Source organism: Erythrolamprus reginae, chromosome 6, assembly GCF_031021105.1.
Source record: "Erythrolamprus reginae isolate rEryReg1 chromosome 6, rEryReg1.hap1, whole genome shotgun sequence".
Taxonomy (NCBI): Eukaryota; Metazoa; Chordata; class Lepidosauria; order Squamata; family Dipsadidae; genus Erythrolamprus; species Erythrolamprus reginae.
Window position 1 is genome coordinate 2,664,201 of NC_091955.1, and position 13,740 is coordinate 2,677,940.

Below are 13,740 nucleotides of genomic sequence, written 5' to 3' on the forward strand. Positions count from 1 at the left end.
CCCTGCTCCTGCCCCAAGGACTGTGGATGTGGGGGGAGACATCCACATGCTGCAGGCCTGTTTTGCCCCCGGTTGAATCTGCTGATGAAGGCTCCTCTGACCAAGAAGACATGAGTGACAGGGAGGAGGAGAGTGGGGCAGACAGCTCAGAAGGAGATCAATTATCTAGCTCCTCCTTGGATTCAGAACAAGAGTTAATGATACAGCCACGCGTGCGGAGAGCGATGCATAGGCAACAACAACTGAGAGATTATTATCAAAGAAAATGAGGCCACCTGTGGTTGGGTGGGGCTGTGGTCATTAGTGAGGCTGCTATAAATAGCAGCCTGTGGGTTTGGCCATTGTGGAGGATTATCTGATCGTTGTGTTTCGTGACTGCTTTACTGACTTTGACCTTTTGTGTGCTGATTCTTCCCCGCTTTGAAACTAAGCCAGAGCAAAGTGTGTTTCACTGTGTGGAAGAAGAAGGACTGTGAATTGCCTCACAGCTGCAAGCTAAGTATCACAGAACTGATAAGGGACTTGTACAAATTACCAGTTTGTTTGGAGACGAGTGCTCTTTGCTATACCAAAAGAGGGCTTAGGTTAAGTGAATTTTCATTATAAAGAACATTGTTTTGAATTTTCAAACGTGTGTGTGTCTGAAATTTGGACCTGTGCATTTTTGGGAGGAGTCTGTCAGAGAGCCTGACAGGACAGTAATTGAGAAAGGTTGAAAGTTAAGTTATTGGGTGGTATTTCAGTAGCACTAACCCTTGACGTGAGTGATGTCAAGTTGGCCACCTTTAAACCAGTCACATGAGCTTTAAGCCGCCACCCCCGTCACATGATCATCAAGCCGCTCCCACCTGGTCACATGGTCGGCAAGCCACACCCACAAAATAAGCCATGCCCACAGTTTTTTGCAGCCCTTCACTGGGTGTAGGTTAACTTCCTTCACCCATGTGGGATATTAAAGCCCACCTTATTTTAAGAAGATACAACAACATTCAACCTGCCTCGGGTATGCAGTCCTCGTGAGTCACCACACGCACGATGTCATCCAGGGGGAGGAGAGAGTTGCATTTGATCTCGGTGTAGACGTTCTTGCCCTCGGTGCAGGCCGCCAGCAGTTCCACCAGGGTGATGTGATACATCAAAGGCCCACTCTCATCCACACGGTCTCGCTCAGAGCACATCATCTGAAGGAGGGTCGGGAAGGAGGCTCTGTCGTTGTAGAAGACCAAGACTTCTTCCCCGCCGTTGATCAGCTGAAAGGAGACTGGGGATTAGTTCTCATCCTCAATAAGAGGGCTTGGAAGGGACTTTGAGAGATCTTTCAGTTCAGTGATGGCGATTTGATTTGATTTGATTTGGGTTTTGGTTTTGGTTTGGTTTGGTTTGAGATTTGATTTGATTTGATTTGATTTGATCTGATTTTATTTTATTGGATTTGTATGCCGCCCCTCTTCGTAGACTCAGGGCGGCTAACAACAGTAGTAAAACAGCATATGACAATCCAATATTAAAACAGTTAAAAACCCTTATTGTAAAACCAAACATACATACAGACATACCATGCATAAAATTGTAAAGGTCTAGGGGGAAAGAGTATCTCAGTTCCCCCATGCCTGGTGGCAGAGGTGGGTTTTAAGGAGCTTACGAAAGGCAAGGAGGGTGGGGGCAATCCTAATCTCTGGGGGGAGTTGGTTCCAGAGGACCAGGGCCGCCACAGAGAAGTCTCTTTCCCTGGGTCCCGCCAAGCGGCATTGTTTAGTTGACGGGACCCGGAGAAGACCCACACCAGTCGCTGGGATTCGTGCGGCAGAAGGTGGTCCCTGAGATAATCTGGTCCGGTGCCATGAAGGGCTTTATAGGTCATAACCAACACTTTGAATTGTGACCGGAAACTGATCGGCAACCAATGCAGACTGCGGAATGTTGGTGTAACATGGGCATATTTAGGGAAGCCCATGATTGCTCTTGCAGCTTCATTCTGCACGATCTGAAGTTTCCGAACACTTTTCACAGGTAGCCCCATGTAGAGAGCGTTACAGTAGTCGAGCCTTGAGGTGATGAGGGCATGAGTGACTGTGAGCAGTGAGTCCCGGTCCAGATAGGGCCGCAACTGGTGCACCAGGCGAACCTGGACAAACTAAGAAACTCTGCAGTACGTGTCTTCAATTATCTTCAAGACTAAGGTTCCTGGTATCCTGGTCTGAAGCAGGCTGGTTTGCTGCTTTGGCTATCTGGGTGGGCTAGCTTGTGCAAAAACGTTACTCCAACACACACGTGCTAGCACATACACAAACACACACACTTTTGGCACCCGGACCAAAAAAGGCTCACCGTCACTGCCCTATAATATATGAGGAAAACCTGCCTCCTGGGAGCCCATCCCCAGTGCCCCAAAGTTCGGAGGGAGCTGCCTTCACTCACCTCTGTCATCACCATGTCCTGGCACTTCTTGACGTATTTGCCATCGGCTTTGACAATGGTGTGCAGAAAACGCAGGTATTCGACATGTCGGCCGTGCGTCTCGATGCAGTGGACAAAATGCTGCACGGGCCGCTCGCTGATTTCGTTGCACAGGTGGTAATTGTTGGTGAATATGTGCCGCATGGTTTCGGCCTCCAGAAGCTAATTTAAACACGGGGAAGAAAAATTGTACAATAATATCTGCGGTATTTGTTGGTATGTGCAGCTAGGCTACAAGACCTTCGACATGCGCTGAGCAGAGTTTAAGGATGTGTGATACAGCCAGTAACGACACAGACTTAATATGCTGAACAAGTATTATTTACATATGAGATTATTAATTTTAAATTGTAACTAGATGGGTGGGCATTGGATTTGGTATTATGTACTGTACTGTTTTTTATTATTGTTGTGAGCCGCCCCGAGTTTGCGGAGAGGGGCGGCATATAAATCCAATAAACCTAACCTAACCTAACCATATACAGTGATACCTCATCCTACGAATTTAATTGGGTCCCGGAGGAGGTTCGTAAGGTGAAAAGTTCGTAAGACGAAACAATGTTTCCCATAGGAAACAATGTAAAGTCAATTAATGTGTGCAAGGACACCCCCCTCCCCCACAAAAATGGCGCTCCGCTGGGCGCCGCCACCTGGCTGTCGCCTTTTGAAACAGCCAGGGGGCTTCTCGGCGTTCTCCCGAACGCCGAACCCGGAAGTTTGGCAAAAGTTCGGGGTTGGCATTCAGGTTCAGGAGGATGCTGAGAAGCCCTGCCGCTCAGCTGTCAGCTTTGCAAAAGAGCTGCGGAGCTGTCAGGCCGGTCGGGAGGCTCAAACAGAGGTGGGGAATCCCAATAGGGAATTCCATGGGCGGAGCTTTGACGTCACGAAGACGTCCTTCCTGGCCGGCCAAAACATGGACTCCAGGAAGGACGTCTTCATGACGTCAAAGCTCCGCCCATGGAATTCCCTATTGGGATTCCCCACTTCCGGGTTCGGCATTCGGGAGGATGCCGAGAAGCCCCCCGGCTGTTTCAAAAGGTGACAGCCGGGCAGTGGGGCTTCTCAGCGGCCTCCCGAACGCAGAACCCAGAAGTTCGGCAAAAGTTCGGGTTTGGCGTTCGGGTTCGGGAGGACGCCGAGAAGCCCCCCGGATGTTTCAAAATGCAACAGCCGGGCGGCAGGGCTTCTTGGTGGCCCCCCGAATCCAAACTTTTGCCGAACTTCCGGGTTCGGCGTTTGGGCGGCGGGTTCATAAGACAGAAAAAGTTTGGAAGAGGCAAAAAATTTCCGAACCCCGGGTTCGCATCTCGGAAAGTTCATATGACGAGGGGTTCGTATCACGAGGTACCACTGTATACATATTTACAAGCACAAAGCAGAAATAAACAACAAACCGCACATAGCTGCACGAAGCAAAATATACTCCCCCACAAGGTAAAGGCAAAAAGGTGAATGAGCTATCCAGCGTCATTGACAGGAGTGAGTGCTGGCGCCCTCTTATGGTGAACCAGCCAAAGTCCTTAAAGAGACATTGCAACTGTAAAAATACAAACTACAATTGGTAGTTTAACATACATGGCAACTACAAATACCGTTATGTACCATGGACTAACAGTATTTACACGGACTAGATTACAGAGGAACAGAGTTGGAAAGGACCTTGAAGGTCATCTAGTCTGCACCCCCACAGCCTTGAATCTTCAGATACAGAATCATGCAGTCTTTCTGGATACAAACACCGCCCCTTCCAGTGAGAAATCCCTCCATGGATTAAATACTGACCCCAGGGGTTAAGAACAGGTTGAGGTGTTTATGGAGAAGTATCTGATTCTGGGGATTTCCACGACAGAAGTTCTGAAGGAACAGGTGAGCTAAGGTCATAATTTCATTCATCTTCTGGTCAGTCTTCGGTCGTAGTCATTATTTCAATGGCAAGGTGAACCAATAAAAGGGGGGAAAAGTTAGAAATTAATATCAGTAGAGGCTGACCCACACATTATCTGTTAAATAGTCAATTCAAGGTGATTTTATTTTATTTATTTATTTATTGGATTTGTATGCCGCCCCTCTCCGGAGACTCGGGGTGGCTCACAGCAATAATAAGACAGCATATAATAATAATCCAATACTAAAAACAATTAAAAACCCATTATAATAAAAACCAAACAGACATATAGACATACCATGCATAGAATTGTAAAGGCCTAGGGGGAAAGAATATCTCAGTTCCCCCATGTCTGACGGCAGAGGCGGGTTTTAAGTAGCTTACGAAAGGCAAGGAGGGTGGGGGCAATGCTAATGGGGGGAGTTGGTTCCAGAGGGCCGGGGCCGCCACAGAGAAGGCTCTTCCCCTGGGTCTCGCCAAGCGGCATTGTTTAGTTGACGGTACCTGGAGAAGACCCACTCTGTGGGACCTAACTGGTCGCTGGGATTCGTGCAGCAGAAGGCGGTCCCTGAGATAATCTGGTCCGGTGCCATGAAGGGCTTTATAGGTCATAACCAACACTTTGAATTGTGAGCGGAAACTGATCGGCAACCAATGCAGTCTGTGGAGTGTTGGTGTGACATGGGCATATTTGGGGAAGCCCATGATTGCTCTCGCAGCTGCATTCTGCACGACCTGAAGTTTCCGAACACTTTTCAAAGGTAGCCCCATGTAGAGAGCATTACAATAGTCGAGCCTCGAGGTGATGAGGGCACGAGAGACTGTGAGCAGTGACTCCCGGTCCAAATAGGGTCGCAACTGGTCCACCAGGCGAACCTGGGCGATCACCTATGAAGCCCTACATGGCATTGGACCAGATTATTCACGGAAACGTCTTCTGCCTCATATATCCCAGCCACTGGTTAGGTCGTGCAGAGTTGGCCTTCTCCGGGTCCTGTCGGCCAAACAATGACAACTGGTGGATGCGCAGGGAAAGGGCTTTCTCTGTTGTGGCCCCGGTCCTCTGGAATCAACTCCCTTCAGAGATTCACACCGCCCCCACTATCCTCGCTTTCTGAAAGGCATTAAAAACATCTGCAGAGGGAGTTTGTTCCAGAGGGCCGGGGCCACCACAGAGATGGCTCTTCTCCTAGGCCCCGCCAGCCAACATTGCCGGCAAACAGAACGTGGAGAAGGCCAACTCTGTGGGACCTAATTGGCCACTGGGATACATGGAATTAATTTTCTTCTGCTAATCAGTTGCTGAAACTGGATGCAAGTAGGTAAGTCAATAACTATAAACGTAGAAACATAGAAATATAGAAACATAGAAGATTGACGGCACAAAAAGACCTCATGGTCCATCTAGTCTGCTCTTATACTATTTCCTGTATTTTATCTTAGGATGGATATATGTTTATCCCAAGCATGTTTACATTCAGTTCCTGTGGATTTACCAACCACGTCTGCTGGAAGTTTGTTCCAAGCATCTACTACTCTTTCGGTAAAATAATATTGTCTCACATTGCTTTCGATCTTTCCCCCAACTACCTTGGGTTGGTGGGGCTGGCTGGACTGGTTTGCTGCTTGGGAACAAACAGGCCAGTTTCCGCAAATGCAAGCTCTGATATACTCCACATTTCCAACGCAAGTTCAAAATACCTCTGACAAGGATTGCCAAATATGTTAATGTCCTTACCTTTTCGTAGGGTATTTGGAGGAGATCCAACACGACGCTGTGGGCTCCCATATTTTTAAGCAAGCGCTGCTGCTGGTTTCGACATTTTTTATTCTGAATGCAGAGCCCACGTAATCGGATCAAAATCTGTGGATGGAAAGTAACATATAATGGGCATAATTCTTTTCCCCCCCCATGAATTAAGGCAAATTATTATAGAAACATAGAAGACTGATGGCAGAAAAAGACCTTATGGCCCATGTAGTCTGCCCTTATACTATTTCCTGTATTTTATCTTAGGATGGATATATCTTTATCCCAGGCATGTTTACATTCAGTGACTGTGGATTTATCTACCACGTCTGCTGGAAGTTTGTTCCAAGGATCTACTACTCTTTCAGTAAAATAATATTTTCTCATGTTGCTTTTGATCTTTCCCCCAACTAACTTCAGATTGTGTCCCCTTGTTCTTGGGTTCACTTTCCTATTAAAAACACTTCCCTCCTGAAACTTATTTAACCCTAGAACATATTTAAATGTTTCGATCGTGTCCCCCCTTTTCCTTCTGTCCTCCAGGCTATACAGATGGAGTTCATGAAGTCTTTCCTGATACGTTTTATGCTTAAGACCTTCCACCATTCTTGTAGCCCGTCTTTGGACCCGTTTGGACCTGTTCATCATCATCATCATCATCATCATCATCATCATCATCATTATTTAGATTTGTATGCCACCCCTCTCCATAGACTCGGGGTGGCTCACAACAATAATAAAACAGTATATAATAAACAAATCTAATATTTAAAAAGTATCTAAAAACCCATTAATTTAAAACCATTCAACGCAAGCATACCATACATAAAACTATATAAGCCAGGGGGAAATGTCTCTATTCCCCTATGCCTGACGGGAGAGGTGAGTTTTAAGAAGTTTGTGAAAGACAAGGAGGGTGGGGGCAATCCAAATCTCTGGGGGGGAGCTGGTTCCAGAGGGGCGGGGCCACCACAGAGAAGGCTCTTCCCCTGGATCCCGCCAAACGACATTGTTTCATCGACGGGACCCGGAGAAGGCCAACTCTGTGGGACCTAACCGATCGCTGGGATTTGTGCGGCAGAAGGCCGTCTCGGAGATAGTCTGGTCCGATGTCATGAAGGGCTTTATAGGTCATAACCAACACTTTGAATTGTGACCGGAAACTGATCGGCAAACAATACAGACTGCGGAGTGTTGGTGTGACATGGGCATATTTAGGAAAGCCCATGATTGCATCCCAATATACACATCCCGGAATAATGTTGCAGCATCCGATCTGGGTCAGTCAACAGGGCCAAAGATTTAGTCTTCCAAGTATCTGGACTTGTACTGGAGCCCATTCTCAGGGAACTTTTCTCTACTGGGATGTGCGATTTGGGCTATTCTGTGAGTCATGTTTCCCGTGGTGCCTTCCTATTGGCTGATTGGTGTGTTGAGGGCTGGCAATTGGTTGTCGTTTCTTTGGGCCGCTAACCCCTCAACTCCTAAGTACTTGATAGGCTGGTGGTAATTCAGCATTCCTGTTGACCGACAAATGGAGCCATTTCCAGATTTCAATCATTTCCCTGGCTGTTTTTGTACCTGCCCGGCCAACAATATTAGTAGCAGCGAAATAGAATGTATGTCCTTAGCCAATAAAGAAGAGGATTCTTTGTTGGCCAAGTTCAACACACAAGGAATTTGTCTAGAATAGTAGTTATAATAAATTTAACATAATAATAATAATAATAATAATAATAATAATAATAATAATAAAATAAGTGTGAGGCTACCAATGAGTTGTAAAAGGTCTCCCTTTGTAAAAGATACGATATTATCAAAGTATCTCCACATACCTCCATAACTATGTTATAGTTGTTACTCTTGTTGGTATCAATCTGTGGTTTCTTACTGCCGTCTTCGACTGGACTTAACATGCTTGAATCCTATCGTTTCAAGAAAGAGTTGAAAAATAAAACGTAAAGCAGTTACTTGCGTTCCCGTTACTAACTACTACATAACATAGAAACATAGAAGTCTGATGGCAGAAAAAGACCTCATGGTCCATCTAGTCTGCCCTTATACTATTTCCTGTATTTTATCTTAGGATGGATATATGTTTATCCCAGGCATGTTTACATTCAGTGACTGTGGATTTACCAACCACATCTGCTGGAAGTTTGTTCCAAGCATCTACTACTCTTTCAGTCAAATAATATTTTCTCATGTTGCTTTTGATCTTTCCCCTAACTAACTTCAGATTGTGTCCCCTTGTTCTTGTGTTCACTTTCCTATTAAAAACACTTCCCTCCTGGACCTTATTTAACCCTTTGACATATTTAAATGTTTCGATCATGTCCCCCCTTTTCCTTCTGTCCTCCAGACTATACAGATTGAGTTCATGAAGTCTTTCCTGATACGTTTTATGCTTCAGACCTTCCACCATTCTTGTAGCCCGTCTTTGGACCCGTTCAATTTTGTCAATATCTTTTTTGTAGGTGAGGTCTCCAGAACTGAACACAGTATTCCAAATGTGGTCTCACCAGCGCTCTATATAAGGGGATCATAATCTCCCTCTTCCTGCTTGTTATACCTCTAGCTATGCTTGAACATAATGTTTGAACATGTTCAAATCAATCAAAACGTGACATATTTTAATGTTTTTTTTAAATTCTGTTATTTGATATGCTTTTTTAAGCAACCTTTTTTTTGTACAGAAATTTAAGGAAATTGGTTATAACCTTCTAGAAATGGCAGACCTCTCAGACTTTCAAAGAGGCCAAATTGTTGGTGCCCGAATGACAGGCATTAGTGTAGCAGAAAGTGCCCGAATATTTGGTGTTTCAAGAGGTCATGTCTCAAAAGTCACGACTGCTTTTGAAAGAGAAGGGAAAACGTCTTCAGCCAAGCACAGGTCTGGTCGAAAGTCGAAGTTGTCTGAGAAAGACCGTTCGGACTCTAAAGCGAATGGTTAGAGTGGATTGCAAGACCACAGCTCCTAAAATCACTGCAGAGCTCAACAGACACATACAGGACCCAGTTTCCACAAAAACTGTTCGGAGGGAGCTTCACAACTCTGGATTCCACGGAAGAGCTGCAAGGTGTTTCCATTTTTATGTCCACCCCCTGAATTTGTGAACTGTTGTTATCCAGGCAAATTATGCTTTTTAAGATTCTAGAATTGGTCTAGAATGGAAGTTATAATAAATTTAAGATAAGAATAATAATAAAAAATAACAATGCTTGCAAAACTTTCAAAGCCTAGGAAAACGAAAGCATGAATGAGGTGAAGGATAGAAACCAAAACGACTCACTTCGATTGGTTCATCACTTCCTTTTGTTTGGTTTTCACCCAACACTCCGTTTTCATAATTACTGGTTTTTTGGACCCAAAGTTCTGATTTTTCTACCGTCAGCCTTAGTTGGTCAAGGTCAGTTTTAATTTGCTTGTAACTATCCACATCTTGGTTAGACACCAGCAACTGGACCTGCAAATATTTATTATTGTTTATTTTATTTATTCATTCATTCATTCATTTTCTCCAATATACAATAATACACAATGAAGAGCCTTCTCTGTGGCGGCCCCGGCCCTCTGGAACCAACTCCCCCGAGATATAAGACTTGCCCCCACCCTCCTTGCCTTTCGTAAGCTCCTTATAACCCACCTCTGTCGTCAGGCTTGGGGGAATTGAGATATTCCCTTCCCCTAGGCTTATAAAAAAAATTTATGCATGGTATGTCTGTATGTATGATTGGTCTCTTAAATTGGGGTTTCTTTTTAAAATTAACTTAAATATCAGATTTGTTTATATTGTTTTATTACTGTTGTTAGCCGCCCCGAGTCTGCGGAGAGGGGCGGATACAAATTTGATTAATAAATAAAGAAAAATATATAATAGAGGACACCTTTGGGGAAATAGAATTAGAGAAAGAATAGAAGAGAGAGTATAGGATAAAATAATCAATGAGAGAATAGAAGAAAGATATAGGGATAGAAGAGGAGTTATATGGGATATAGGAGAGACAATAGGACAGGGGTCGGAAGGCACTCTAGTGCACTTATGTACACCCCTTACTGACCTCTTAGGAATCTGGAGAGGTCAACCGTGGACAGTCTAAGGGTAAAATGTTGGGGGTTAGGGGATGATACTACAGAGTCCGATAATGAGTTCCATGCTTAAACAACTCTATTACTAAAGTCATATTTTTTACAGTCAGGTTTGGAGCGGTTAATATTGAGCTTGAATCTGTTGTGTGCTCTTGTGTTGTTGTGGTTAAAGCTGAAGTAGTCATTGACCGGCAGGACATTGCAGCATATAATCTTGTGGGCAATACTTAGATCATGTTTCAGGCATCTTAGTCTCTAAGTTTTCTAGGCCCAGGATTGTAAGTCTAGTTTCGTATGGTATTCTGTTACGGGAGGAGGAATGCAGGGCATAATTCATAATTCTTGAATTCATATAATTCAAGAAAAGTTTAATTGCTGCAAATGGAAAGATTTTTTACCCCAAACGTTTGTGGAGATAGAAAGGCAAATCCTAGCGCAGGGGTGGGTAATTAATTTTGCCATAGGGCCGCATGAGAAATTGGGATGGTTTTAGAGGGCCGGACTAATATAATTAACTCAATTCTACCCAGTACTGTATATAGTATACATATGCTATCTTTTCATAAACAAACAGTATGTTAAACAATGCAAAGATTTACAATACAATGAAAATATGGAGGACCTAATTACAGGGCCGGAAAAGGCGAGGGGAAGCCCCCGTGGGGCCTCTCTTAGAATCTCCTGGGAGGAAACAGGGCCAGAAAAGGTGGGGAGAAACTCCCATGGGGCCTCTCTAGGAATCTCCTGGGAGGAAACAGGGCCAGAAAAGGCGGGGATAAGCCTCCGTGGGGCCTCTCTAAGAATCTCCTGGGAGGAAACAGGGCCGAAAAGGCGGGGATAAGTCTCCATGGGGCCTCGCTTGAAATCTCCTGGGAGGAAACAGGGCCAGAAAAGGCGGGGAGAAGCCTCCGTAGGGCCTCTCTAGGAATCTCCTGGAAGAAAACAGGGCCTCCACCCTCCCTGTGGTTTCCCCAATCACACACATTATTTGCTTTTACATTGATTCCTATGGGAAAAATTGCTTCTTCCTACAAACTTTTCTACTTAAGAACCTGGTCACGCAACGAATTAAGTTCGTAAGTAGAGGCACCACTGCACACTTAATGTATCTGGTCTGGCTATCTGAAATACTACTCATACCTCTGGCCTATTAGCGGATATCTACCACCTCCACGTTTACTCTGTGCACCCTTTGTAAGTCAAGGGTAATTCTGCTCACTCGTAACACTTAACACTGATGTACCTGCTTAAATGCTTGCAACACCTCTGCACGCTGGCTGAAGTGTTTAAACAAGAGTTGCAGGGCTCCTGAGAGCAACGGAGGGTAATCGTGCATTATAAGATGAATCAGGACTCGCAAAAACGTCCTGCCCCCGTCGTTATCCAGTTGCACGGCGTTTTTTTCCTTCCTGCAAAAAAGGAGACACAGAGAGAGCGAGAAAACTTGGAATAGTGCGTCCAGTTCTGATATATATATATGATATAAAAAGGAAAGTTGAGACTCTAAGAGTGCCGAGAAGAACAACAAAGAGGATTATGGGATGATTGGAAGCTAAAAGATACGAAGAACAGAAATGATGTAGCTTTACTTGATCAAAGGTCAAAGCAATGGAAACTGCAGTTTAATGTTTCCAAATGTAAAATAATGCACTTGGGGAAAAGGAATCCTCAATCTGAGTATTGCATTGGCAGTTCTGCGCTAGCAAAACTTCAGAAGAGAAGGATTTAGGGGTAGTGATTTCTGACAGTCTCCAAATGGGTGAACAGTGCAGTCAGGCGGCAGGGAAAGGAAGTAGGATGTTTGGCTGCATAGCTAGAGGTATAACAAGCAGGAAGAGGGAGATTGTGGGTGGCCTTGAGTATTTTTGGTCAGCCAGAAGTGGTAGGGTTTTCCAAGCTTGCTAAAAACCATCAGAAGTTTGCAAAACAGCCTGAAGATTTAAAAATTGCCACCACAGAAATACGGTATTGATACACTGTCCAGAAGAAATATAAAGAAGAATTGAATATATTAAGTATTTAAGTATAAAATATTAAGAGCAAAGACAGTGGAAAGGAGTTGATGAAGCAAAAAACAGCTGGCCAAAATTATGGGCTCACCTGCCAGCAAACATGGTTTCGGCTTCTGCAGCAATTTCATCTATATCAGGAACAGCCACTGCAATAGAAGAACGAACTTAATGATCATGAACAAAATATTGGAACCAGCAGAGATGAATAGACTAACTATGCAAATAAAGGGGAAGGAAGAAACAGATTTCTACAAAAGTACAACTGGTTGGATAAGAAAAATAAAATAAAACAAGGTAAGTAGTACAGCGGAAATCTAGATGAGAATTTATAGACAAGCCTTGAGATTGAGCAATCAGAAGGGAAGGGAGGATTATAATCGATAATTGACTTTGTTTTGGGGATATACAGTAGTACCTCTAGATAAGAGCATAATTTGTTCCAGAAGGGAGCTTGTATGTCGAGCAACTCGTATCTGGAACAAATGGCTTTAGACTTTGTTTTTCCCTTCCATGATAATCAAAAGCAAGGATTCTTGCGCCACCTAGTGGACGCTTGGCTCGTATCCTGAATTTGAGCTCGGGTCTGGAACAGAAATTTCTCTCCCCTCGTGGCTCGTATCTTGGAATATTCGCATGTGGAGCAGCTCGTATCTAGAGGTACTACTGTATTACTACCACTATTCTTATTACTATGATGAGTGACATTTGTTAAATTTTTGAAGTACCAAAAGAAAACGATAGGTACAACTGCATAAGTTAGAAAATGAGTATTGAAAGGAAGATATGATCACAATCTCTGGAACATTTAAAATTTACTTTAAAACTACTAAAAAGTTACTAAACTTTCATCAATCTCTATTGACTTTGCCAGAGTGTAATTGGAGATTTTATACTCTGAAGAAGTCAATACGGACTGATGAAAGCTTAGTAATTTTTTAGTTCCTGAGATCGTGACAGCTACTGCCTCGTTGTGGCTACCTGATGAAGGCAAGTAAGCCCAAAATTGATCTATAGTAGTCTCCCTTCCTTTTCATTATCAGCAAAAATATGTTACACACACACACATATATATTGTATATATACATTTTTACTTTTTATTCTATTTTTTTCTATGCATTGTTTTCTTTTTTGTATAAGTCAAAAGCATCAGCTTTTAAAAAAACTTTCAATAAAAATCAATTTAAAAAGCAAAAAGACGATGTACAGTCAACACTACAAAAGTTATTATCCTCCTTTCCTACTTTTGGGCTAGAAAGAAGCGATCAGTGGCAACTGGTGTGATGGAAAAATTACAGTAATGTTGCTTAAATCAGAGGTCTCGAACCTTGGCCGCTGCGGACTTCAACTCCCACAATTCCTCAGCCAGCTTTGCTGGTTTACCTTATACAAAAAAGCTTTGCTGGCTGAGGAATTCTGGGAGTTGTAGTCCACAAGCCTTAAAGTGGTCAAGGCTGGTTTAAATCATTGTTCCCGTGATTTATTCTGCCTTACCTGAGGTGAGAGCTGGGGAATCAGGTGGAGACGTTGTAGAAATGTCAACGGTTTC

At 43.8% G+C, this 13,740-nt stretch overlaps 1 protein-coding gene across 4 annotated transcripts in view; it reads right to left on the reverse strand.

The window, feature by feature from the left end:
• Positions 1-13,740, reverse strand: part of ITPR2 (inositol 1,4,5-trisphosphate receptor type 2) — a 155,125-nt gene that overhangs the window by 52,562 nt on the left and 88,823 nt on the right. For all 4 annotated transcript variants that reach the window (XM_070755073.1, XM_070755074.1, XM_070755072.1 and 1 more), the window contains 9 exons: positions 13,686-13,740; positions 12,283-12,340; positions 11,426-11,591; positions 9,386-9,559; positions 7,928-8,017; positions 6,081-6,206; positions 4,240-4,362; positions 2,419-2,619; positions 999-1,250 (listed from right to left, as the gene is read on the reverse strand). The exon at positions 13,686-13,740 is cut by the window's right edge and continues 78 nt beyond it. In XM_070755073.1, the coding sequence (XP_070611174.1) occupies positions 999-1,250; positions 2,419-2,619; positions 4,240-4,362; positions 6,081-6,206; positions 7,928-8,017; positions 9,386-9,559; positions 11,426-11,591; positions 12,283-12,340; positions 13,686-13,740 (1,245 nt within the window). The remainder of the gene's footprint in view (positions 1-998; positions 1,251-2,418; positions 2,620-4,239; positions 4,363-6,080; positions 6,207-7,927; positions 8,018-9,385; positions 9,560-11,425; positions 11,592-12,282; positions 12,341-13,685) is intronic.